This window comes from Monomorium pharaonis, chromosome 4 (genome assembly GCF_013373865.1).
Source record: "Monomorium pharaonis isolate MP-MQ-018 chromosome 4, ASM1337386v2, whole genome shotgun sequence".
Classification (NCBI taxonomy): domain Eukaryota; kingdom Metazoa; phylum Arthropoda; class Insecta; order Hymenoptera; family Formicidae; genus Monomorium; species Monomorium pharaonis.
In genome coordinates this window covers 9,624,728-9,652,193 of record NC_050470.1, presented here as the reverse complement: position 1 = coordinate 9,652,193, position 27,466 = coordinate 9,624,728, and the positions used below count along the sequence as shown (strand labels likewise).

At 32.6% G+C, this 27,466-nt stretch overlaps 5 protein-coding genes across 9 annotated transcripts; 3 read left to right on the top strand and 2 right to left on the bottom strand.

Annotated features, from left to right (window-relative positions):
* The first annotated feature begins 134 nt into the window (after positions 1-134).
* On the top strand, positions 135-10,214 carry LOC105832476 (heat shock 70 kDa protein 4). Of its 2 annotated transcripts, XM_012673451.3 has the most exons (12): positions 135-654; positions 1,702-1,900; positions 2,640-2,996; positions 3,087-3,408; positions 4,173-4,428; positions 4,517-4,647; positions 4,760-5,040; positions 5,240-5,347; positions 6,761-6,883; positions 7,011-7,250; positions 7,377-7,667; positions 7,741-10,214. In XM_012673451.3, the coding sequence occupies exons 1-12, from the start codon at positions 539-541 to the stop codon at positions 7,921-7,923; spliced, it is 2,607 nt and encodes an 868-aa protein (XP_012528905.1). In that variant the 5' UTR covers positions 135-538; the 3' UTR covers positions 7,924-10,214. The 2 variants fall into 2 exon arrangements, with proteins under 2 accessions (XP_012528905.1, XP_012528906.1); XM_012673452.3 differs by lacking the exon at positions 5,240-5,347 and having other exon boundaries at positions 138-654.
* Positions 9,792-10,910, bottom strand: LOC105832482 (vacuolar ATPase assembly integral membrane protein VMA21 homolog). Its single transcript, XM_012673467.3, has 3 exons — positions 10,704-10,910; positions 10,497-10,602; positions 9,792-10,347 (listed from the first exon to the last, which is right to left on the bottom strand). The coding sequence occupies exons 1-3, from the start codon at positions 10,716-10,718 to the stop codon at positions 10,205-10,207; spliced, it is 264 nt and encodes an 87-aa protein (XP_012528921.1). The 5' UTR covers positions 10,719-10,910; the 3' UTR covers positions 9,792-10,204.
* Positions 10,911-11,022: 112 nt separating this feature from the next.
* Positions 11,023-13,168, top strand: LOC105832481 (ragulator complex protein LAMTOR1). The gene is made up of 5 exons (XM_012673466.3): positions 11,023-11,212; positions 11,476-11,552; positions 11,809-11,898; positions 12,065-12,263; positions 12,692-13,168. The coding sequence occupies exons 1-5, from the start codon at positions 11,168-11,170 to the stop codon at positions 12,779-12,781; spliced, it is 501 nt and encodes a 166-aa protein (XP_012528920.1). The 5' UTR covers positions 11,023-11,167; the 3' UTR covers positions 12,782-13,168.
* Positions 13,169-13,317: 149 nt separating this feature from the next.
* On the top strand, positions 13,318-25,610 carry LOC105835424 (nuclear transcription factor Y subunit alpha). 4 transcript variants are annotated; one of them, XM_028189144.2, is made up of 6 exons: positions 13,318-14,685; positions 15,712-16,015; positions 16,085-16,221; positions 16,403-16,576; positions 16,794-16,885; positions 24,655-25,609. In XM_028189144.2, exons 2-6 carry the CDS (start codon positions 15,724-15,726, stop codon positions 24,719-24,721), a joined length of 762 nt encoding a protein of 253 aa, XP_028044945.1. In that variant the 5' UTR covers positions 13,318-14,685; positions 15,712-15,723; the 3' UTR covers positions 24,722-25,609. The 4 variants fall into 4 exon arrangements, with proteins under 4 accessions (XP_028044945.1, XP_036141989.1, XP_036141990.1 ...); XM_036286096.1 differs by lacking the exon at positions 13,318-14,685 and adding an exon at positions 14,695-15,420 and having other exon boundaries at positions 24,655-25,610; XM_036286097.1 differs by lacking the exons at positions 13,318-14,685; positions 24,655-25,609 and adding exons at positions 14,695-15,420; positions 18,596-20,392.
* On the bottom strand, positions 20,474-22,500 carry LOC118645296. Its single transcript, XM_036286099.1, has 4 exons — positions 21,377-22,500; positions 21,163-21,295; positions 20,752-20,923; positions 20,474-20,677 (listed from the first exon to the last, which is right to left on the bottom strand). Exons 1-4 carry the CDS (start codon positions 21,605-21,607, stop codon positions 20,500-20,502), a joined length of 714 nt encoding a protein of 237 aa, XP_036141992.1. The 5' UTR covers positions 21,608-22,500; the 3' UTR covers positions 20,474-20,499.
* Positions 25,611-27,466: the final 1,856 nt, after the last annotated feature.

Genomic DNA, 27,466 nt, shown 5'->3' with positions numbered 1-27,466 from the left:
CCCTTCGCCCCTCCGGTCGCAGCGTTCGATCTTTTCTCGACTTTTCAAGGAGGAGAAACGTATATAGGGGGTCCGATGGTCGCGACGAAATCGACCAATCTCGCGGGTTTCCAGAATGTTCCAGAGCGGGTAGCGCGCCGGTCGGCGCATGCCATAACGTTGCCATGATTGGCCAGTTTTGAAGCGAACACAGCAGAAGGCAGTGTTCGTGCTGGCGCCCATCACTTCCTTTGAAGCATCGTGCGTGTGAGCGTTGGAGCCTACCGGATCATCCGTGTGCTCGTCGTGTGTTACTTCCGCGGTCGCTCAGTGGAACGTGGTGACGTTCGAGAGGGTAACGAGGATCCTCGAATTGAGTCGAGTCGAGTCCGGAAGCGAGGGACACGCCGAGGAGTGCCGACGACGAGAGCCGCCGCTGTCGCCGGACGACGAGGACAACTACGACGACGACGACGACGTGGTGGTGGTGGTGTTGTTCCCGTGTCATCGCACGGAGGAAGTGTCGATTCGGCCGTAAAGCACCGAGGACCAACCAGTCATGGCTGCGATGTCCGTGATCGGGATCGACTTCGGAAACGAGAGCTGTTACGTGGCCGTGGCCCGTGCCGGCGGCATCGAGACCATCGCCAATGACTACAGTCTACGCAGTACCCCGTAAGTAGTGAAGGAGCACACGCGACACTTGATCGAGACTCTCCGACGAGGAGGAGGATACCGGTACCGCCCGCCACCGCGCCGCCCCCCACCGCCGCCGCGCCGTGCCGGTCGCGCGGATCCGACCTTCGCGATCTTGACGCGGAGTTCGATTTTTCACTTCTTTCCTCGGATTTTCATCCTGACCTGAAAGAAACGTATTTCGTCCCGCGATCCCGCTCGACGACGATCGGACGAGAGACGAAAGCTCCGTCTTTACCACGTGTCCGGGTCTCTTCGATTTCACGCGCGATACCGATAATTTTTTTTTTTTTGTTATCTCAAAGTGTTTCACTCCAGTTGCTTAATAATACGCGTACGGGCTACGGGGGAACGAAGAAAGTTACAGGTGCCAAAGTTTCGTGCGCGCGCCCGGAATTGCCGTACTCTTCCAGAACGTCGATCGCGTTATTACCATTTACAGGCATCTCGTACAGGCCACGGTCGCCGTTAGGCTGTCACACACTCCGCGTTCACGTGTTTTCGAAGTAACTCTCCCGAGAGTTTCCGTTCCGTTTTCCCCGCTCACGCGGGGATACCGGAGAGTCCGTCCCTCCTCGCCCCTTCCTCTTGGAAGCTGTCACGACGATTATATTTGTCTCCCAACGGCCGGCGACGATTCCTTGGCGATTAATTTGATCTCCGCGAGAAATAATCCTCTTCAGGTTTTACTTGAGGTCGATTGTCGTCATGCACTTCTGTCGTTTGTTTATCAAACCTGTGTTGTATACAGAGATTAATGTTTAACATTTGATTTTATGTGCGTTAAATATGAAATTAAAAATGTTGAATTCATTAATTTTATATCACTTGTGTGGTTACACCAAACAATTGGTGCGTTAAGTCAAAGAGATAGATTTTTCTAAAACCACATGTATAAAAAATCTATGATTTTGATACAGTTATGTAAATATGAAATACAAATAATGCAAATCAAATGATATATATTCTAAGTTAACTTAAATAACAGAAAGTAATGAGGAATTCTTCATGTCTGTGATTCTCCAGGTCATGTGTGGCATTTAGTGGAAAGAACCGGATACTCGGAGTAGCAGCTAAGAACCAAATGGTGACCAATGTGAAGAATACCATTCATGGTTTTAAAAGATTATTAGGTAGAAAGTATAATGATCCACAAGTTCAGAGCGAGTTGCGGTTTCTTCCATTTAGAATAGCCCCACAAGCTGATGGAAGCATTGGTATACATGTAAGTATAGTATTAAGAGTACAGAAGGAAATGGTATTGTGAATTTTTCATTATCTTAACGTGTTGCTTATAAGAATAGCCAAGATTATTTTTGTGAATTATAGAAAAAAGATAAAAGTGAGATTATTTAAAAGAAATCCTTTGCAACAGAGATGGAAGTAAGTAGTGCAGCGAAAAATTACTGTGTTTGGCAAAAAAATTGTTTTGTGTAATCTTGATTTTGGAATTGTTTATCTTATTAAATGGCTTGATTCATATATTATCTTTAGGTATCTATTGGCAAAAACAAAGTTTAAAAAAAATTGTTTTTGGAAAATTTTGCTGGACAAATGGACGGTCAACCTGTAACACTGTAAAATTATTAAGTTTTCTATGCTGCATTACTTAATAACCATTAAGCTTTAATACTTTTTTTTTATAAATAAAGTATGCTATTATACGAGAAGGAAAAAACAGAAGTGTTTTTTGTAACAGGAATTTGATTATTTCAATTGCTATAACTTCTCACTGATGTAATTCAATGACTAAGAAAGTAATTTAGGCATTTTGCCAGGACTCTCTTATTTCTGAAGAGACTTATTTATATCTTTTAAGGATGCTATGGTGATTCAAAGTTGTTTATGTTCCATTAAAATAAATATATATTATTAAAAGTTATATTAATTTAATTTTTTTTTCTGTGATTTTTTATGCTGTTAAAAATGATTTTAACATATTGATTTTTAAATTTACATTTTAGGTCCAATATCTGGGAGAGGAATGTATCTTTTCGCCAGAGCAAATTACCGCTATGCTCTTCACAAAATTGAAAGATATTTCCGAAACAGCTCTACAAACTGCTGTTAATGATTGTGTCATATCAGTTCCTTCATACTTTACTCAAGCTGAACGTCAGGCTCTGCTTGATGCGGCAAGAATTGCAGGCCTTAATGTTCTAAGATTATTTAACGAGACTACTGCTACTGCTCTTTGTTATGGTATTTATAAACAAGATTTGCCGGCGGCAGAAGCGCCTCCTAGAAACATTGTTTTTGTGGATTGCGGCAACGCCAGCTTGCAAGTGAGCGTTTGTGCCTTTCATAAAGGCAAACTTAAGGTCAGTATTGCAAATTCTGTTGGAATATGATTGTTACGCTATTATTGTGTATAAAAGTCTTGATAATGTTACTTTTATTTTACATTAAAGATGTTGGCAAGTGCTGCCGATGGTCAATTGGGTGGAAGAGATATTGACGTTATTTTGACGGAACATTTCTGCAAGGAGTTTAAGACGCGATATAACATCGACGTACATACCAATCCACGGGCATACTTAAGATTACTAGCAGAAACGGAAAAGCTTAAAAAGCAAATGTCGGCTAATTCGACCAACCTGCCCTTAAATATTGAGTGTTTTATGGACGAAAAGGATGTGCACGGCGATATGAAGCGTAATGACATGGAGGCACTATGCGGTCATCTGTTTGAACGAGTTGAAAGAACTCTTAGACAATGTTTGTCTGATTCAAGTAAGTTTGCAAATAATAGGTCTGTTCTTTTTATAAATTTATAATAAGTTAGAATGAGAAAAAATACATTTGTCTTACTCTACCCTGTTGCACCAATGCAGCAGTGTAACGAAAAAGAACAAGCCAAATATTCTTAAATTACAATCAGTAAAAATTAGTAAAAACAGTAAAAATATGTTGATTTTTAGTCGTATACTTATAACATGTCAATCAGTGAAATAAATACACTAATCTTTCAGTGACTATACTAATTGTAAAGTGAAAATTACTGAAAGACAATAAATATTAATTATCACAATAAATCAGTGATAATACACTGATGGCAATTTAAAGAGTTTATTTCATAAATAGATCTGATCACATTGTTCTCGTACTTATGTTTGTTTCATTGCGTTATGAATGGATTAAAATCTCCAAATTGAATACATTATGGTTGTAATTTTTATGGGAAGAGATTTTTATAAGTTTTTTGCGTTTCTTTGCGACTATTTTGGAGGACTCGACTTGTTTTTAGAACTTATTGTTGATATTAATCAGAAGCTTTAGTCCTTCAAGGAATACAGTATCGCAGTTTATTTATTCCCAATTATCTTTGAGTTAAATTTATATTTCGCGGATACCTTGTTTCTATTACAAAATATTTTTTCATAAAAAATTCTTGTCGTGTACAGGTAGAGCAAATCGAAAATCGAATACATATCTTTTATTCGACTGCATTAACGATAAGCTCCGTCTCGTAAATAAAAATGCATAATTTGCTTCAGAATTGAAGCTAGAGGACATTCATGCGGTTGAGTTGGCTGGAGGATCGAGTCGCGTTCCCGCTATCAAACGTTTGGTGGAGGAAGTCTTCGGTCGACCGATATCGACGACGCTGAATCAAGATGAAGCTGTTGCTCGCGGTTGCGCATTACAGTGCGCTATGCTCAGTCCTGCTGTGCGTGTCCGTGAATTTTCTGTTACGGATATACAACCGTATCCCTTAAAACTGACGTGGGATGCTACTCAAGGCGAGGAAGGGTGTGTATAAATTACAATTCGTGCTATTGTGTCTAATAAAAATATCCTGGTGTCTAATAGAAATTGAATGTTATTTTTTGTTTTTTAGCGAAATGGAAGTATTTGGGCATAATCATCCTGTGCCGTTTTCAAAAATGTTAACATTCTATCGCTCGAATCCATTTACGCTAACTGCCAGTTACAGCACGCCGCCTCCGTATTATCCTCAAACATATATTGGTATGAATTTATTTTTGTTTATCTTATTTAAAATAATTTGTTTTTCTCGAAACGTTTACACGGTAGGATTTAGAATAGAGAAATATTATTCATAATTTTCTATTTTATACAGGAACGTTCACGATAAAGAACGTAAAGCCTACGCCGGAGGGTGAATCGCCAAAAGTCAAGGTGAAGGTAAGAGTGAATTTGAATGGTATTTTAACCATTGCGTCGGCTTCGCTTATCGAGAAACGTGAGCCGACTCAACAAGAGAAGGAAGAAGAGGAAGCTCAGCAACAGCAGCAGCAGCAACAACAACAACAAAATAACATGGATGTTGATTCGCAAGCAACAGATAAAAAAGATAAACCTGATCAAGATGCGCAGGCTAACGAACCACCAGCTCCAGAGGTTTGTAATTTCGTTGTAATATTCTAAAGCTGTGAAAAAGAGGGATAGCGATAGCGTTAGGCTAGAGTATCGCAATTTCGATTTATTATTAGTATTACGCCACATGCAGTATATGTAAAATTTGGAATCATTCTGGTGTGTGATGTTACGGCATTGCCGGCGTTCAGGTGCATGACTATGTGAGTTTATTGTGGTTTAGGTGAGCATGGATAAGACACGACGGAACTCAGATGCTGATGATGGTGGAAAAGGTGCTGGGGGTACTGCCCCTTCCTACTCCTCCAGGATTCTCTCTTGGTTCAGCTCGGTACGGGGCATATTATCTCTACTTGGACCCATACGCATACACATTCATATTAAGACATGTGTCCGATAAATTATAAGCTCTTAATTGTTGCATTGTTGTGAGTTATTGCGAGCGTTCCTTCGTATTTAGAGCCGATTGATTTAGATATTCTTTGCCTTTTATCACACACTAATAGCTTTATTGCTTATTTTAAAACGATAATTAATCTTGGACGTAATCTTCTCGTGATACTAATAAATTCACAATAATTACAATTGCTTTTATAACGTAAGCAATTACTCAGCATCAATTTGTTAGCATTAAACGTAACTTTACACATTTTATTTTTAACAATTAATATAATTTTCATATTTTATTTCTTCATAAAGTAATTGCGAGAGAATTATTTTAAAAAATTAAAATAGTATACCCTATCTGTAATTTACAATGCAATTAATTTCTCATCTTAGAATTTAGAAATTTCTACCATTTACTTTCATGCACATTAACTTTATATAAGTAGATAGCAAGCTAGTTTTATACATCACATTTTGTGAGTTAAGCTTGTAGATCGTTATGATTGTCGATTGCATGACGTTGGCAAAGTTTTAAACTCTGTGTCGATTTCTTCTGCAAACTCTGTTATTTAGCAGCATTGTAAAAAAAATTTAGAGAACATAGAGCTTACTCTTTTATGAAATAACATTGCAATATATAACAACCGATGATTTTATACATTTCTTTAATAATCATTTTTTGGTAATGCATATGGGTCCAAGAAGCTGTGTTACAGCCGTGCTGTCTGTCTTTGCTCTGCTATTCTATACACTGGGTCGCAGAAGGAAAAGAGACAGAGATATATAATAAAAGCACGTTATACCGAGCATAAGTATTCCTAAAGCATAAAGGCAGGCAACACTAAATAGTTTTCAATTCGTATAGAGAAAAAATAATCTAGTACATTACACGTACGAATATATAGATCATAAAGTCTACTTTATACATATATATTCCATTTGTTACATAAGACACTATACGGATTCAAAACTACACACGAAAGTGTATATCCCCCATTATCCTTGACTCATCTTTGTCATCACCTGAATTCCAGTTTAGTTCTTTCTATTATTGTACAATTTTTATTTACTTGATTTAGCATTTTTGTTTTATAAACTTTAATTTAAAAACAAAAAAGAAAGCGTTTCAAGAAAGTATTATAATAAGGTAAGTGTTTATACATAAATAAAAATTTTGAAGTGATATTTATGTATACACGATTTGTTAAATTCTAAATAAATTTTGGAAATTAATTGGAAAATATATATGATCGTATAATAAACTTTCTTGTAAACGATTTTTTTTAATTATAGGTTTGTGTAAAATAGTGTTTAAAAAATATGTTAATACACATTTGTTAAATTTTTTTTGTTTTAGGGAGATGATAAAGGCGATGATAAAAATAAAAAAAAGATTCCCATTCGTACAATTGATTTACCTATTGAAGCTAATATATGCGGATTATCTCAACGAGACCTTGATGCTGCAATAGAAAAAGAAGTAGGTATCTCAGGCCTTATGTAACTTGTGTGAATGTTGCATTATTTTTGCCTTCAATTATAGTAAAAAAACTTATCAGTGTAACAACGAATCATTATATAATTACATGCATTTTGTTTGTGAACAGGGCAAGATGATTGCTGAAGATAAACAGGAAAAAGAACGAGTTGACGCGCGTAATGCCTTGGAAGAATATGTTTATGACCTGCGTGCTAAATTATCTGAAGAGGATCAATTAGCTACATTTATCACGGAAACTGATAGAGAAGCGCTATGTCGTACGTTAGATGATACTGAAAATTGGCTCTATGAAGAAGGAGAAGATTGTCAACGACAGATTTACTCAGAGCGACTAACGCGCTTAAAGGTATATTATTTAATAGATTAGTGATTATCTAGTGATTTATATCTCATACAAGTTTTTTTGCCTTTATTTTCCAACAATTTTTGTCCCATAAATCAGAATTTCTAAATGTGCAATTTTTTTTATTAGTCTCAAGGGGAACCGATAAAGGAAAGGAGATCAGAATTTGAAGGGAGATCTTGTGCATTAGAAGAATTAGCAGTGGCATTACAACTGGCTAAAAAATCTCTGGATCAAATAAAAGTATCGAATGGAAAGGATGATAAATATTCTCATTTAACAGAGGAAGAAGTGAAAATAGTAGAGAAAACTGTACAAGAGAAATGGACATGGTTGGAAGAGAAACGTATTCTACTTGCGAGTACGCTTCGCACGCAACAACCACCGGTTACCGTGGCACAGATTCGAGCAGAGAAACAAGTAAATATTTTAAAAACTCGGCTATGTAATTATAATTTTTTAAATATACTTATTTTTTTCATTGTTTGTGTAGTCAATGGACAGCGTGGTACTACCTATTCTCAATAAGCCTAAACCTAAAGTGGAACCGCCAAAGGAGGACAAACCAAAAGACAAGTCTGCTGATGAACAGAAAAATAATCAAAATGCCCAAGGTAACAGTCACAGTCAGTCCAATCAACAACAAACAGAGGAAGAAAAAATGGACGTTGAGTAACGGTCACCACAACTTATGTGTTTTTAATAATATTAAATCTATCATAAATTGAAATAGCGAATATTTTATTTGGATAAATCATGTTTATTATGTCTCGAGAGCGCTTAACATTGTGTGATCTGATAGCACGTATGATTATTTTTCTGTTCCCGTGTTTTTTTTTCTGTAACATCTATTAATCTGGATTAGTCTATTTAATGACATATATACTATCACAAGCGTAAGAATAACATGCAAAAGCTAAAAACAATAATATAATAAATTCGTAAAACTTTTAGAATATGCGGAAGAATATATTCTTTTGCCTGAGAGCAGTTCATTACGGCATTCGTGATATACATAATTGCAAATATAATTATAACCTGGATAAATGACAGAAACATAATCGCCTCGAATTATTAAAATTTCTTTATAAAAAAAATCTTTTGGTTTTCTTCTTTTTTTTAAGTTTTTAACACTTCTAAATACATATAATAGATTTTTGAAAAAAATTCTGGAAACTATTGCTAGTATCCAGAATTAATAGTTGCGATTTTTAATGTATAGAGTGAGTGCTAAATTAGAACTGACCAAATTGTAAACTAAAATGTCGCGGGCGATCTTATGTATTTAATAATACAATTGTTCATTCCAATATTTTCTCATGGCCAACAGCAAACTATCACAAATATTTTTGTTGCATTTATGATACAAAATAAATTAATGTTTTGCTAATTAAAATTCTACTAAGTCTGCTTTAATTTTGGAATTAATATATATAAAGAATTTATTGTAATTTTTAAAAAATTAGTTTTAATTGAACTTGAATTGTTTTTAGTGCAAAAGTAACTTTCTAGATAATTGTAATTCAACTAAATATATCATTGTACATAACTTACAGACACATATACAATGACGATAGTATATTTCTTTATCTCTCACGATATTTATATTGCTATATTACTTCACAGCACATAGAAAATCATTATAGTGAAAAATTTTAGTTGTTCCTAGAAATATGCAAGATGGGCGGTCCATATTTCATTTTCGCGCCTAACTTTGCTCCCACGTCGCTTTTAGCAACTAAGCGTTGCAAATGATTACGTATATATACTATAGTATAATTACTATTAACGAGATGTAAAAAATGAATGTTAAAAAAACTGCTTTTTTTGAATGATAAAAGTTTTCACCACAAATAATGTGTTTTGTTTCTGTTACTTTCTTAAATATTTTGCAGTCACATTATATTGAATATTTGTAACTCTTATCTCTTGTATACTTAAGTTTATAACACATAAATAATGATATATTTTAAAAAAATGGGTTCAGGATGTGTAAATGTTTATGTTTATATATCTGGCAATTTGTTGTAGTATCTAACAAGTTTCATTCAAACTTTCTATATAAACGCATATAAATTACTACATTCTTATTTGACATAAAATTGTATTAAAAATGAATTAATACTCTTAATTTTTTCATTTTTGCTGTTTTAAATGAAGGAATAAATTTGTTAATAACGAAATGAACTTAAAAGTATTTTTGTTCACCCTGATATTTTAGTAATTTTTCTTTTTTGTTTTTCTATTGTGGTTACCAATTTGTATTTTGTATCAATTAATCGATACTCATTCTATGTTAATAATTACATGTTAGTTTTATTCATCTTTTAACAAACTTAAGTGATTTAAAAATATTTTATATTTTTTGTAAACTTGAATTTAAATAAATATAGTACACAACAGAACAGAAATTTTGAAATCTTTATTTAAAAAGAAAAAAGGAAAATATGGACACCTATCTTTCACTTCAATAAACAAAACTAGTTGAAACCTTGCGTTGTCCTGACATTATAAAAGATGAAATTGTACAGATGAAAGTAATGCTTTATCGACAAGAGGTATTTTATGCATCACATAATTTCATTGTTTGTACATTAGTTTGTACATGGAAGTATGTAATATTTTAACACTTTGTAATGTGGATATCAAACAGTACACATAGAAGTATGCAATAGCAATTATGTAACATTCGAAGAAATTATGGAATGTAAGTTTGTGAGAATTTATTTCCATAGCATCAAATGATACTAATTGTTAATTTTAGCAAATTGCAACTGGCCTTTAATCGATTATTGGCTGAAGAGTACAGAAAAACATGTTAATAAATGTTGTAACAACACATCAAAGTTTTCCTTTATAACTTAAATATTATCACTTAATATTATCCGAAAACAAATGTGTTGACTGTGATTATGTGTTAAGTGTATGGTCACCAAGGTGTACTTAATAATAAAAAACTAATCTCTCTTATCCACTGGTGTCCTTGATCGATCATCGAAATATGCTCTGTATATAAAAACTCCTAATGCAATGTGTAACACTATCACTGCAACCCCGGCCGAATAAACATTACTTGACACATTGTTGAGACCTAATATACCTGTGTATAAATTGCAAAGATTTCATTAATTAAGCAAAAGATTCTAAGATGTAAAGTTCTGTAAAAGAAATAAATACATAGAAAAAAGATTTCTTTTGACTGTAATTATAAGCTTGTTATACTGTAGCTTTCTCACATATGTTTCGTACCATCAAAGAGAAAAATTTTGCTTGTAAAGAACGCTATCACAGGTAGGGCGAGTATTACCACACTGTGATAAAGAACCGTTTTGAATGCTTGCAATTCTGTTACTTCCTGAAAAAAGAAAATTAATACAGTGATGCGTTTCATTCATCAACAGATGCAAATAATTATTATATGCAAAAATAAGTACATTTTATGAATGTCAAGTTTACCTTCGTGCCTGACATAGTGCCGGCTAATTCGTACGTCTCATAAAGTTGCGAAGATAGAAAGATTTACATCAACCAAGTAAAAAATACCAACTTTCGCCAGTGTGTTGTAAAATTCCGCTGGGATACGGAGAAATTCAATGCCGTTTCACTTTTATTCACGTGACGCGCGACAGAGTAGTAGACAGAGGTTACGTCTTCAAATAGTACGGGACGAGTTCCACCAGAGACGTTGCGTGTATCCGATCCCGTCACGTTCATTGAGTTTTCGTATCTGCGAGTAGCCGCGTGCGCCCTGCCTTTACATTTATGGAGTTATGATTGTATACGTAGGGAATCTTGCGGCGACACACGACAGCTGATTCATCCGATTGTTTACCGGAACGTAAAAAATGCGCAACCGTTTGCAATAACGGATACATATACCTTGCTGAGAGAGAGAGAGATCACGTTGGAGGGATTCAAGCATGGGGTGTTGCTACAGCCTCTGCAAAGAGGACAGCGGGCCACAGGTAAAGATAATCGCGAAAAGAAAAAAATGACATTTTTTTCCTCTTCGACGTTATCGCTATATGCGCGGCAATGCATGAGAATTATCGCGGCTAACACGCCTACTTAGCAGCAGTGATTGCGTCTGATACATATATATCTTTTATTTAACATTTGTGTTAAAATTGTGAGGAAGGCGATGATCATGGAGAGGCACAAATGAAGAGTTTTGATTACGTATTTTAAATATTTACAGCACTTATTACATAATGTTGGTTATTTGCAGGGGGGAGAGGCGAACGAGAGAACGCATTTACTTGTGGATCCTGTCAGTAATAATACAAACATACCGAGAGTACACAGGTGAGCTACTTCACGTGTGTTTATCAAGTGCTGATGTTTCATATATCCAAATATCTCTTAGGTCTGTTCTTTATAGTTGATCTCGTAAACACGTTTGTTGAGTACTTAAAATGAAACAGATATATATATAATACTTACATGGCAACAAAATCAAGAAAAAAATTTTTAACTTTCTATAGTCCTGTATAACAATAAATAACAGGCCTTTCGAGAATTTTTTATAAGATCAAATTACACTTTTTCTTTTTCTTACCAGTGATGATTATGTTAACCAATATGCAAGTTCTGTGCCTAAGAAGACAGATGAGCAGAGTGCGTTGAATAGAATTTTACATGAAACTGCAGCGTGAGTTTATTAGTATTTTATCTCACACTTGACTTTGATTTTTTAATATAATTTATATTATTAATTTTCTGAAGATATAATTTTTTATCAAAATTTTTTATTTGTGTTTCGTTAAGGCAAAAGATACAAGTTAACAGTTTTGTGTGATGCAATCCTTTTCTTTCAGCAATGTCATAGATGTGGGTGCATTAGACACTCATAATCTAGAACAGCATGAGTATATGGACAGGTCTCGTGCATATTCAAGGAGAATAGAAGCGGGTCGAATTAAACTTCCCGAAACTTCGTCTTGCCTACTTAAGGATATACCTGCTCCAGAACGAATATTAGCGGCCGAACCACTCGCTGCTGAAGATCAAGAACTGGTAAGTACAAAGCTACCTTTCTTTATCTTTATCTGGTATTTGTCTTTATGATAAAAGTAAAGTTTATATCAGACTATGCATTGGAAATTGAGGATTATAATGTAATCAGATTATTTTAATTTTAATCAGTTTTGTTTTAATTAGTTGAATTTTAATTTTCAATTCACAATCCTCAATCTTCAATTGCACAGTCTGAGTTGTCAGGTTGAAGGATTTTTTCCTAAGTTTTATTATTAGGAGATTTTTTGGAGAGAAAAAGTATATGGAAATTTTATAGGAAAAAATTTTTTTAATCTAGTATTTTTTAAAGAATTGCATTGATTTATAATATTAATTTTTTACTATATTTATTTAAAATATTTATAACCTGACAACTCTGCTCAAGTTTAACAATGACAGTAGAAATAATATGTAAATCAAATATACAGATTACAGAAATGCTCAACAAGGCTGTGACAGCATTAGGCGATGTAAAGGTCGAACACAAGGAGGATTTGGTGGTTCCCTTTCTATCGTGATCGTTAAATGTCCCTCAAATTAATTTATAGTTTCATTTCACCTGACTTGAATTTTGTTATCGTATGGAATTAAAAAAAGGATACACATTTGTCGGAAATAAATCGACCTAAGTCCGAATTACCATTCTAGGTTACGCTAAGGAAGAGGATCGATTTTAATGTTTAATATGTAATGTATTATACAGAATGTTGAATTACTGTTTGTGCTTGCTGCGTATCAATAGCTTCACGATTATCGAATATAGTTATACATATTTCTCTTTATTTTTTATTTGGAAGTTTAGAATTAAGATGTGCGCCTTAATCTCTCGTACATTTTATCTATGTAAAAAAATTAATTTGTTATTGTAATATTGATCGATAAATATACATATATAATATATATATTTACGTAAAGTATCCTATTACTATACCACATGCAAACACTTGCTGGCATATTTTTTGGCCAATTTTGAATATTTTTCTAATTTAAGATACCGAAAAAGAGGATTATCATTTTTCACGATACTTGCCTCTCTTTCACTATATATTTTTATATAATGTAATATTTATGTACAAGTCTTCAATGAAAACAAAATTGAAAATAAATATAGTTTTTTTCTTTTATTTGCACAATCTTGAAATTTATAAAACAATCTTCACTTTCTGTTATTTAATTGTTAGTGTTTGAATGTTTCTCAAAAGAAAAATCGATTTCAAACTGACCAAAGAATATTTATGCGATAATAACGAGACTACATACTTTGTACATACTTATAGATAAGAATAAAAAAATTATATTTTATCACTGTTTAATAAATTCAATCTTACAATTCTTATTATTGTAATACTGTAAAGAAAAACTTGCTTTATTACTTTCATAAATATAACAAAAAACAAAAGGCATGAAAAGTTTAGATAATCGTATAATATATTTAAATAACAGAATAACAATATTAAATACTTATGATAATGTAATTATTGATAAATAATAAAAAAAACTTCTGCAAAGTTATGGCAAATATATTTAACTAACGTTTGTAATTATTAATATTATTAATTCTTACAATATTTGTACGATTTATGGAAAATTAATGATGAGAAAAACTTTTTCTCTGCTATTTCAAGCATCTCTGAAGTTCCTTTTAGAGCTTTTCTAGAACTCTGCAGTTCAAGATTCTTTAACTTGTAGAAAGAACCTAAAGACAAGTTTATTTTATATTCACGTGTGTGTTGTGCATACATATATGCACACGTGTATACGTACATACATATACACGTAAAGAACATCCGCCAGTGTGTGTATATGAGACAGATATATTTTTCAATATGTAAGAATTTTATTATCTTCTTTCGAAAAAAGTTAAATTGTAATCAAAATTGTAGTCAAAAAAGAAAGGAAACATCACATTGTATCCATTGTAAGCAAAAAATTCTTGACTTTCTTTCACAATACGTTGCTGAAGTTTACTTTGCTATTTTTTTCTAAGTTAAAAACAAAAGTGTCCCGCTACTATCTCCAGACCCTAATTGAAGATTTTGACCCGTGAAATTGTTCAACCGTTGAAAATTTCAAGTCAGTATCGTAAAATGGATTTACAAACAATGAATTGGCGGGGGAGAGTATCCCTTTGTCCTTATACATAGGACGTGTGGATTCTCCGGGGAGGCGATGGCAAGAATTACCGATGAAACGCCAACTTCGAACTGCGCGCGTCGAGGGAGGGGGATGAGACGCGTAGCTCGATTGGCCGGCCGCGTAGCGGCGCGGAGGGGCATCGACCGGTCTCGGCGTCGGCTGCCCTCGGACTGGCAGTTCACATCGTTCAGTGCCACCAATACACAAGAGCTTGGGGACGGTCTTTCGCCGACCATTGGTCCTCAATTCGCCGACCAATTGGGAAAGTGCCACGAAAATATCCAATGTAAGTTCACAAATTATCAAACATCGGCCCGATACGCAGCGCGGTCGCGCGCCCGCGTTTGTGATTAACCCCGATCTCGCGGGCCGCGTCCGGTGTGCCTCCGCGACGCGGGTCAGCGCCTTCGCCGACGCCGAGAGAGCCCGTCCGCCACACGGCCATGTTTGCCGAGGTGATATCGTGCCGCTCTTCCCACACACGGATGCGCCGCGCCGCGCGTCTCATCTCCGACGGCAATCGGGGAACCCGCGGCTTCCTGCCGCGGTCGCGATCCCCGCGGCGCGGTGCCTCGCGCGGGCCGCGGTGCCGACGCTCGCGCGCGCACCGTCCCGTCTCGGGCAGCGTGTGTCGCGAAGCGCGCGCGAATCTGCGGCGATCCTCGGGACGCGCGGCCATGCCTTCCACGCGTCGACGACGCTCGACACGCTCGCGTGTCTCCCGTCTCGCTTCGCTTCGCCGCGCCTCCCCTCGCCACGCGACGAGCGAGCGAGAGGCGCGACTTCGATATCGCGCGCGCAAGCGAGCTCGCACGTGGTCTACGCGCGAAAAACGACGATGGCTCGACGCCACGTCGGCGGCGAGCTGCTCTCACGCTCGCTGCCGCTTCGTCAATTCCGCACGCCGTTAATCTGATGAACTGTTGCGGCACGATGCGAGTTGGACAACGATGTCACATGACGCTGGGTTTTTTCTTGGACTGCGCCAAAGTTTCCCTTTTCGAACTAATACAACGTTATGGTAGAGCTCTTTTGTGATGAATATAGTATCAATTACATTTTCCCCACCCTTCCTAAGGCTATTTATGACTTATTTATTATATTCTAGTTTATATTCACTTTAGGCCTGTTCTTCGTCGCTACACTGCTGCACTGGTGCAATAAGTTAGAATGAGACAAATATATTTTTTCTCATTCTAACTTATTGTACCAGTACAGCAGTACAGCTACTAAGAACAAGCCTTTTATATTCACAATGTCTCGTGTAAAGTCACATTTCAGTTTTACGAGTTCTTCCGTTTTATTATTGTAGCAAGAGTTCGCGATGGAGCAGCTCGGCGAAGGGCAGGCAGTTGTGGTCGGCAGCACTGGTGGGACTGTACAGGTGGTTCAAATGGGCCAGGGTGGACAAGCTATGATGCTTCCACAGGCAATACAAGTGGCAGCGCCCAACGGACAGATCCAAGTTGTCCCAGTCTCTAGCCTGACCAGCACTGGTCAGCAGATAGTTATTCAGCAGCCACAGACACCACAAATCATTCAGACTCCTGATGGACAGACATACATCTATCAACCTGTACAATTGGAAGGCCAAGTGCAACAAGCACAACCAACAGGTGAGTTGAAAAACATCTATTTTGTGTCGTTATATAAATAATTTTCTAACATCTCTCGTTTGTTTACAGTGATAAATCTCAATGGCAATATCATGCAAATCGGTGGTACAACGTCACAAACTGCAACTACTGCAGCTACTACAACTCCGGTACAACCTTTGGGCAGTCCCACATCAACAGTGTCACAAGCGGGGAATGTTGTCATGGTAATAATTGATTGAATTCCTTATTTGTATACTTATATGTATTTGTATACTTATATGTATTTTTTATTAGTTTTTGTAATAATTAGACCAATATTGATTTTATACACGCATAAACATTTTGAGAATTAGGAACTAATGCTTTATTGTTGTATTATTAACTAACCATATTTTGCTTAATTAGATGGTACCAGGTAACAGTGGACAACCACAGTATCAAAGAGTTCAGTTACCCAATGCAGAACTTCTCGAAGAAGAGCCTCTCTATGTCAATGCAAAACAGTACAGACGGATACTGAAGCGTCGTCAAGCCCGTGCTAAATTAGAGGCTGAAGGAAAGATACCTAAAGAAAGGCCAGTAAGTATCCTTCAATTTTTTTGCTTAAAAAAATGTTTTTTTTAATATATATTTGAGATAGAAATATTTTTATGTCTTGAATGCAATTTGATACTTGAATACTAGTTACTATAGAATGTAAAATTATATATTTATTTTACATTACACGTGTCGTCATAGTCACTTGTACAACATTTGAATTGTAAAGATGAAAATAACAAAAGACTTAATTTCACAGAAATACCTTCACGAATCTCGTCATCGACACGCGATGAACAGAATTCGTGGCGAGGGTGGCCGTTTCCATTCAGGTCAGGTTAAGAAACGAAAGTAAGTGTTGCTTTATATTTTGTTTCTTTTTTTATAAACAGGTTTACTCTTGTAAAGTAATAGTAAACGGTGTTATGTCATAATTTTACGCATATAAGAGTATAAGGTTCCAATAGGGAAAATGCAAATTCCACAATTACCCAGCACATTACAACCTCAACCAATACCGATAACGTTCATTCTATATTATAATATCATCTGCAAATGTAGGTGTACAATATCACACGACACAGATAATATGGCATTCACGATTGTACTTAAAATAAGATAACAGTCTTTTTCTAATCAGTGCTTGTGATTTCACAGATATGCAAACACACTTGCCATTTCTAATTGTTGCAGAAGTCAAATATTTCTCTGCAAGATACGACGACATTGTTACATCAAATAGTTTCAATATAGATAATAATATTATTAGTTTTGAATTGAGAAAAAGAAACAAACTTAAGATTTATTGTGTCGATTATATTGACATCTGCATTTTGTAAATATTTTCGGTGCGGTGTGTATAATATAAGTAATTTTTATGAAGAATTGTATAATCTTTAGATATCATAAAACTTTACATAAAGTGTTCCAGATATACTGTTTATTTCAAACTCTTCACTGAATTTATTTTTGAATAATTATAAATTGTATAAACTAAATTTTGAAATAAAACAAGGAATGAAAATAGACAAAAATATTCTTATAATATTAAATGTATTAAAAGATATATTTACGTTGCATTTTTCAATAATTTTACAATTTCAAGTCTATTAAAAATCAACTGCAGATGAATCTAATAATCTGATAATGTATAATATGATATATATTACAAAAATATATAGTGTTAAAAATATAAATAAATAATTAACGTTCAACATTTTGTAACACGAAAAATAAAATTACTATATTAACGAAAAAAAATTATATTCTGAAGCACTTTGTGTATATATTCATAAGTATCTACAATTTGGCAGTATTTACATTTTTATAATAATTTTATTGTATTCAAATAGATATCTTACAGTTTTGTTTATTAATTAAATACATAAAAAAATAAGTTAATTTTTGTGTTCGAAGAAAATGAGCTATAAATTAGATATACAGTTTTGTATGAATGTAGATTATTCTTTATTAAATTTGATAGTCTGAATATATAAAGCTAATCTTTATTGTGAAATGAGAGACTGAAATTATAAATTGTATATATTTATGTGCTGGGTATTTTAGATTTTATTTTTTAGATTTTAATTAAAATATTTTTTTTCCTTTTTTAAAAATGTAATTTAATTTTCCTCATATAATTTTCTTGTTTTATTTTAATTTGGATGAGTGATTTTTTCGAGAAATTGTATTTAGTAATCTTATAGATATGAAAAATTGAAAATGTTTTGCACAAATTATTGAGTTATAAAAAAACCTGAAACAAAAATTTCTGTTGATTGATGCTGTTTTGTGTGTATGTGTGTATGTATGTATATGCAAATATATGTGTGTGTGTGTGTGTGTGTATATATATATATATATATATATATATATATATATATATAATTAATATAATATATAAATTATATGTATATTATATTAATCTTAATTATATATATATATATAATTGGTATTATATATAATTAAAAGATAGCGTTGTAAATTTATACTTTTTATCACAAGTATATCATTATTTAATCAAACTCGATTTTTCATAGTAATTATGTTATTAAATTTTAGATATTTGAGCACCTGAATATGTATATATCTCTGACTCGGACATATTGTGATGTTTGCAGTTATCAAACATGAATTTCGAAGACATACTGACTCTGCAGGATTGTTATTTAATTTCTTTCATCTTAAAATTTTAAGCTAAACTTTAACCCTTTAGTATTATCCAGTTTATAAATTTCAGATTTCTTTATTATCTTTTATTATTGTTTCACGTTTATTTGTCAAACATTATAATTTTAAATATACATTAATTCATGATAAATATTTCGAATGCACTTGCGATTAATTTAACCCTTAGCTGGCATCGTGGGATCCAGCTGATCCCAGCTTAATTTAGCTTCAATTTACTCTCCCTTATCGTTCAAGAATTATACTTGTGGCGCTATTTATTATTAGTTCGAAGAATAATCCTCAATTCCCTCGAGCATAGAGAGTAATCTCAATAGTGTCAGTTTAGCTGTGGCAGCCGAACAAAACGGAATGCGGTCCGCAGAGACCTGTGTGCCAATAACGATTATTAACGAACAATTTTTTTTCAAAGTATAGTATATTCGGGAGGCTTCAGGTATTGTTAGCTCTTAATATGAAACAAAAAAGTATAAATTTTTAAATTAGTCATTTTCGTTTTTTCCATTTTTAATTTTTTTTTTATGTCCAAAATTATATTTTGTCAAAATAAACTCCGAAATTTTCTAAAATAATATTTGAAGACTATTTCATATTTTTTTCAAATGATAAAAATTAATAGCTATTTTACAGTACACCTTTTAGTATTTAGGGTCTGAAAGATCCATGGTGCCAGCTCTGATGAAGTTTAAGGATTAAATAATAAAGAATTAAGTAATAGAAGATTATAATGATCACTTATAATTGATTGTTTAAGTAGTCGGACGATATTTTAATATTAGTATGTTGCATTTGTCGACACCCTTAGTTCTTAACTCACTTCTTGTAGGATGTATATCTCAAATCGCATAAGTGACATTTGGTTACGTTCCGAAAACAACCGTTGCACAAAGTTAAGTAATTCGCTAATATAATTGGTCTAAATTTAGAGATCTAACAGTAAGGACCAATAATCACTGTGTTTTCTGAACGTAACCAATTATTCTTACAATCATATCAAGAACAGGTTATGCCGAATTTGTTTGTAAATTAACGGTTCATATACTATTGTACTATATTTTTGTTGCCTTTTCCTTCAAATCCCCCCCCCCCCCCTTAAATTCGATATGCAGTCATAACAAACGTCTCTTTATTGCGCATCACATTGCTATTAGACAAATTTTTTTAGATCCATTTTATAACTCTTAATGACAGTGTCGATATTGTTATATTACCATTGCGCAATTTTCTACCATATAAAATATCTGCACAACGACATAAAATGATATCGATGGTGTCGTTAAGAATTACAGAATAAGGTCACAATAGCCTTTGGTTATACCGCAGTTTGTTAAGAAAAGTATTTATTTACTACAATTTCAAAGTCTTATGAAATTTTAGTAAACATGAAGATGTTTACCAGCAAGCTTATACATATATGAAATATCGAGTTTATATTTGTCAGAAATTATTTTGTAAAATAAATACTAAGTTTAAATATGTAAATAATTATATAAAAATGTGAACGATATTGTGTGTGACATACATGCGTGTGTGTTGGTACGAATGTATGATGTATACATATAGTGATCGAATAATTAATTACTTTATCCTAAAAACATGTGAGATTGAAGTTAAAAACTTAAAATGTATTATAATATATATGAACACAATATGAATTATGTTTTATAACAACGTGCGTATTACGATTTTATTTTATGTGTACACTTTTTGTTACTTGCATATCATCCACCTAATGTGAATCTTATATCTCATTAATAAAATCATAATTTGAAAATAATTCAGAATATTTTCGTAGGAAGAGCTAAATTTTGCTTCAGTATTAGCGAACATTCAGATGTTCTAGGACTTCTTGACAAATTTTGTAATGCAATATGGTCTTTCATATCTGATGGGCCTCGTAACATAATCTTTTCCCCAACAATTCCAATTGTGCCAGTATATTCGGAATTCCCGGTTCTGTAGAGAATGCAGTATTTTGAAGTAAACTTGTGTCTTGAACTAATATAGATATCAGTGCGTATTTTACATACGTCACACGAAGAATTTCTCTTTCTTTAGGGTTAGGCTCTAAATTGTTGTGCGGTTTAAAAAATTTTGGTTTTATAAATTTTCTTGCGATTACCCATGGATTTCGATACGTACGTCCTTGAATTGTCTCGGGTATAATCCAGTTTGATGGCAACGTTATTTCTTTACGATGTTCTGATCGTGATCGAAAGTAGATATTAATTTGTGATGACATAATATTGTGATATCGAGAAATTAAACAAGATATAAGTAAACAAAATTAAACGGTGTTATTCGTGTAATGTCTGATATTTAAAAAAAATTATTAGAAAATTTTAGTGTTACGATACAAGTATTAAGCAAATTTAAAATTAAAATAAAATCAATACTAATGCAACTATGAACGATTAATGATATATGTAATTGTTACGAACCCTTTCTAATTTTCTTCGAGTAAGCTAGTTGATACACGGTCTTCATTGATTTTTCCTTCTCGCGTTCTATCAAATTCTCATCTGGCACGATTTCCGGCAGAGCATTTCTCAAATGGGGAAATTTATTATGTATCTGTATGTTTATCGTACAATTACGATAATATACAATCACACACAATGTATATCTTTATTTCAAAAAGATTCATATCATTACTCTATTTAAATAGTCCACTGGATCCTCGCTTCGTTCGTTCTCAGATAATGATCGATTTTCCAATCGTGTGTTCAAATAATGTTTGTACGGTACATTTAAGATGTTCAAGGGTGGCAAATATTTTGGTAATAACTTGTATTTGGTTACCCTTTCACCTTTCTTTTCGAGATAATCTTTTCTGTAGATCGTCACGAAATCTCGTAAGTCTCCAATATCTTCGACCACTTCCATTGTATTAATTCGAGCGATTCATTATATGGGGAATTTTGGCGGACAATTTACTTTGCAGAGACGTTTATAAATTTGTAGAGTTGCCGGCGGAATTATATTGACTATACTCAGCAAAGATAATCATGAAATTGTTAACCAGCAATCCAACATGTTTGGTTATTAGCACAGAAATTCAACGAATTAACTTCAAGTATTACAGAATAGCAACGCTTTATTTATTTTGCTGGATGTGTATATCTCCAATGATATATTACATTGTATTATCAACGATATAGCGTGACGATATTTCTGTTTGTCACAATACCATTTTTTTCAGTGCGAACATAAAGAGATTTATGAAGGAAAAAAAAATACGATCAACATTTCATTTCACCATTTCATAAATTCTCCCAGATAACGCGCGTCTAAAAATTTTGAAGACGTCTGTAAGATTTTATTTAAAAGTATTTGAAAGATTTTTAAGACTTCTTGAAAAGATGTCTAAAAGTTATCTTTTTTATAAGACTTTTTAAAAATATGTACAGCTTTTATATTGATTGTAACATTGATTAAAATGTATGATATGATTAATCTGAATATATCATAACCTATCTATATAGTATATCTATAGAAATGTTTACTTAATTAAAATCTAGCATTTTGACATTATTTTATTAGTCAATGTTACGATACAATTAAGGCGAAATGTTTCGAAAATGCATTAACAAGAAAAATGCAAGAATTACTTGATAAAATAATGTATCGATGATTAATATTTACATAACTTGATTATTTTGACAAACATTAATCTTTATTGTAATATTTTGTGAATTGTGAGCTACCAGACATGTAATTACAATCCTGCTTAATGTAAATGAAATCCAAAAATAATAAAATTTTTTTGAAATTAAAATGTTTGGCGTTATGACTTGCTTTACCTTGTTTTCCTAATCCATATTCCAATATTTCATCGATTTTCAAGAACTCATATTTCTTTAAAATTCTCGATCTTTTTTGCTATACTTGTTATTGAGTTTTTGTTTAAAAAATGTAAAAATTATTTTATAAAAGTAAAAATTAAAAGGGTTAATCAAAATTCTCATCAAATGTAATTTGAAGTCGTGCATTCACTATTGGTCTTTATACATATACTTAAGGGGATGCTGGAGTTTGTTTTACCGATTGAACGCTAATTATTTTCGGATACGCTTTGCTCTTAATTGATTTCATAGAATTGTAAATCCTTTTCCAGAATTAAAGTATAGACAACAAAGGGTGGGTAATTACAATTTTATGTGAAAAACGAAAAAAAATTAAAAAATTATACTTTTGTGCAGTCGTCTCGTGACTTTAATCTGCAGCACTAAGTTTTAAAGACTATACGTACAAAATAACTGTTATGCACCCATGTCATTGTAGAAAAGAATAATGATGTGCTTTCAGAAATGGGCTAGAAGTTTTGATATAAGAGAATAATGTATCTGAAAATTTTATGTATGTGTGAATGCGGATTCGAAAGAAGTCTATAAGTTGAGTAGTATGAAAAAATTTTTTTTTGTTCTCGATATAAAATCCAATTCACAGATTGATATTAATATGTGTACTTTAGCTCTGGAAAAGAAATTTCAAATTTATCAAAGAAATATATACAAAATCTCATTAATGATGGGCACAAATGTGCGCATTATCGACCCCGATCAAGTTTGAGAGGCAGTCCAGCATCCCCTTAACGTAAACTTAACAATGACGTATTTTTCTCAAATACGATTTTATTAATATAATGAAATTATTTTATAACTTTTAATATGGTGTTTATAATGTATATTTTGCTACACCAAAAAATTAAACCATGACACGAGTACATAGATATATATATATATATAAAAGATGTATACTAATCGTCTTGTGACATAAGGTTTAGGACCGTAGGTCTATAATGAAGTCTCCGAGGTGTCTGGTAACTTATTAGACGTGTAATACCAGCTGATGGATGGTACCCTCATGTACTATAAACGCCAATTAGGCTACGTTGAATTTCTTGCTTATACCGTCTTTTGACGCGAATGTGTCTTCTCATTTCTTTCTTGTGCTCTCGTTTTCGTAGGGGAAAGTGAACAGATCTTTTTCGAAGTTAGGAACAAGTATCCACGTCATTATCGGAAATTTTATAGGCTGGTGTATTTCATTCGTCGTGATATCCTTTTCATATTGCTATCATTATCCTTAAATCAGCGTCAAGTATCTCTCGTATTCGATCTATATTATCTAAAAAAAAAAAAGGTAGAGAGATATTGATATTGTCACTATGGAATAAAAAAATAAATTAATTAAATCTTGCTTTTCTGTTTTATTTTTCTTTATTTAATTTATTTAATGAATACTGAATTTCTTCTTTCGTGTTTTTATTTTATTTATACAAAGATATACATTGTTAAAAGTAAGCTGTTAAAAATTTAATTAAAAATTTAATAAGAAAAAGAAAATAGAAAGTATGATAACAATTTTATAACGACGCATTTCTTAAAGAGAAGTGCATTCCCTTGCCTTCAATATCTTTTCAATGTCAGGATTTTTATTCCCGAGATCACAGTTATGACATTGGTATGTTATTTAAAAAATTAGTGATACAATTAAATATAAATAAATTAATATAAAATTTCAAGCTTCATTTTATCAAAACAAAGAAATAAATTAGATACAAAATCTTCATAGATAAAATATCTAATTATATAAAGTCATTAAAGTCTGTTTCTTAAAAAAAAGATATTGGCAATTAACTATACATAAACCTTCCTACGCAAAGTAAATGTAGAGAATACCGATGAGGAAAATTGAATTATTTATTTATTGCAAAGTGCAATATACATACTATTACCAACTTTAAGTTAATAATCAAGGAATGTAGGATGGCCTCGCGATACAATCGTGAAACATTACGAAAAGGGGAAACTCAATGCGGAAAGATTACGCGGGTTAAATCCAATTTATTCGATAATTCGAACGGGATGAAGAAACGTATCGTACTCTCACAAGCGCAATCGACTTATCGAAGGTTTTTCCTTTTTCAGCCGGAGCTGCCCACACCCAGCAATTTGTAGCATCCATTTCGGCATTACCTTCGGTGGCTTCGGTTAGTCTACCACCCACGACCCTTGCGTTCTATACCACCTACGACGTAACCCTCTTTCCACGAAAGAGGAAAGCCACCCTATTCGTCAGTAAATTACGTACTTACTTTCAACCCGCTTTTTTCACGCACAAACTTTATTATTAGTTGAGTTTTCATTAAAAATCATGATGTGAAGAAATACGAGTGATTTTAACTTTATGATGATCGAAACAAACATGTGATATGTCAGAACGTTACAATTAAAAACTGAGATCTATTTTCTATTACTTGTTCATTTATAAAGATTACTTTATCGTTATTTTATTAAACGAATACGTACAGCTTTTACTGGGCAATGAAATTGTAATTAAAAAATTACAATTGAAAACATTTGGCTTTTAATATATTTTACTTATTTTACAATTTCATATTTTTATTTAAATATTTCTGAAAACAGAAATCGCGCTAACAATTCAATAAAACGATAAATGTTTTTAGTTAAATTTATTTGATGTTGAGAATATTTATTTCTAATGTAAGGAAGAAGAATATGGATTTGTAATATACCTTAGATTGCATTCCCTTAGCTTTCCAACACCTTTTGCAAGTTGAAATTGAATTGTCCTTAAACTAACGTTGCAAGTTCCTACATAGTTAACATGTAGGTTTATGGTTACGTGATCAAAGTCAGTTTCTGAATAATGGGTATTGTCGAAAGCAACTATTTCATTACATTTCCCATGCGTGGCTTAAACGACAACTTGGCAATTATTATAACTCTTGCATAGCAAACTTTTTGAATACAATTAAAAAATTTAATAATAAAGACGATTATTCGACAGTAAATTTTTATATTGCAACAGTATTACATACGTAAAAGAGACATCCTTAAAAGAAACGTCTTTTAGCTTCTTTCTTTTCCTTCATCTTTGCAAGAAAACGTAAAGATATAAAATAAGAAGAAATAAAAAAATGAAAATTAGAAACATAGAAGTATGAGTTCAATTTTTATAAAAGACAATACAAATTTGAAATAAACGTTGAGATATATATATATAGTTTACATATTTATTTACAATAAAATAAACGCGTAAAAATGAACATGAATGATATAGGTCATTATATTATATAATTAATAAAATTAGTGATTTTTGATAATTTTTAGATAAAAACTGTAATACGTATAATAGTTTCTTATATATATAATTTATATATAATTTACTACACAAACAAATATTTAGAGGCCCCTTATTTCATTTTGATTACTAAGTATTCATTAATTATTCTATTAACTTTTATGTTTCTATTTTACTATCTTTACATTATCAAGTTGTTCCTTTTCTTTGCAATAAAACTATTTTAAGTATACTAGCTTGAATTTCGATGTCGTTTATTGTGCTTTCAACTACCGTACGTTACGTGGAGTATAGAGTTTTGTTCAGGCTTTTGCGAGATTGTCGCGTGTCGTAGTTTTCGAATTTGTCGTATCGTTTCTTCTCCGTTACAGCTGCAGTTGACGCTTATTCAAAACTGCTTTGCATAAATAAAGTAAATTGCGCATTCCAACTGAACAATACCTAATATATAACGCGATGGCCATGACGACGCTTTTGAATCCCACTAACGAGAAAAATCATCCAGTTCACTTTACATCTAAGGGTTGGAATGAAATTATATATAAAAAAGTACACTAGACTACGATGCAACTTCGTAATGTACATATGTATGTAGTTATTCTAGTTTTTTTTTCTGCGATATCAATATGAAAATTATTAATAGCTAAATTATAAGTTATTAAAAATCCAAAAGTTTTTCTCAATCAAGTTTCAGAAAAAAGCAAATAGCTAACACAAATTTGTTTTTTATTTAATTTATGTAGTGATATTTATATAGTAAAACTTTAACTTCAGAATTTATTTCAAAAAATGCAAAGTTCCTTGCTAAACTGCGAAAAATGTTTTTACGTTTTTTTAAATATCTCTATTGAATAAAACAAAAGGCAACTACGATGCACGATTGTTTTTTTTTATACTTTGTATAATTTTCTTTAAATAGATATATTTAATCTGAGTTGTGAATGCTCATTTATTTTTACAATTATCTCTGTCGAAAACTCAAGCAAACAAGCAAGAACAACTGCGTCTAGTAAACAAATTTTTATTAAATTCGTATTCAGTAATAAATCTAATGAACGGGCAAATTACAGTGATTTGTGCGAAATTGCACGTCAAGGACGGGCAGATTGAACTAATTGTCCTTTTGTACGGGAAGTTACGTCTGTTGATTTATTTCTGAACTTTTACCACTAGAATTCGAAGTAGTCCTCCCTACAGTTTGTAAATAGACACAAGGTTTATGTTTTTTTTTTAAGCTTCAACAATATTAGCAAATCATGTTATAACAAAAAAGTTTATTGTAAAAGATAAATTATTATTTAATTTTTTTATCAGAATCGTTTACAGAAGACAAATGTTATTACATATTTTCTGTTAATATGTTACAATATACTGCTAAATAGTTATGCTAGTTATTAGTTTATCGATAAGAGTAACATAGTTCTTAATTTTTTAACAAACATTACATTACGTAGAGAAGAAGATATAGAAATATGAAATAGAATAAAAATATAAATATAAATGAATTAAAATGGCGGATATTTTCTTTTCGCATTTCTCATAGCAAAAAAGAGAAAAAAGATTGAACATATGATTTCATTTATTATAACTCAAGTGTTTATCATTAGAAATAGAATGTAACAGGTATAAATTATA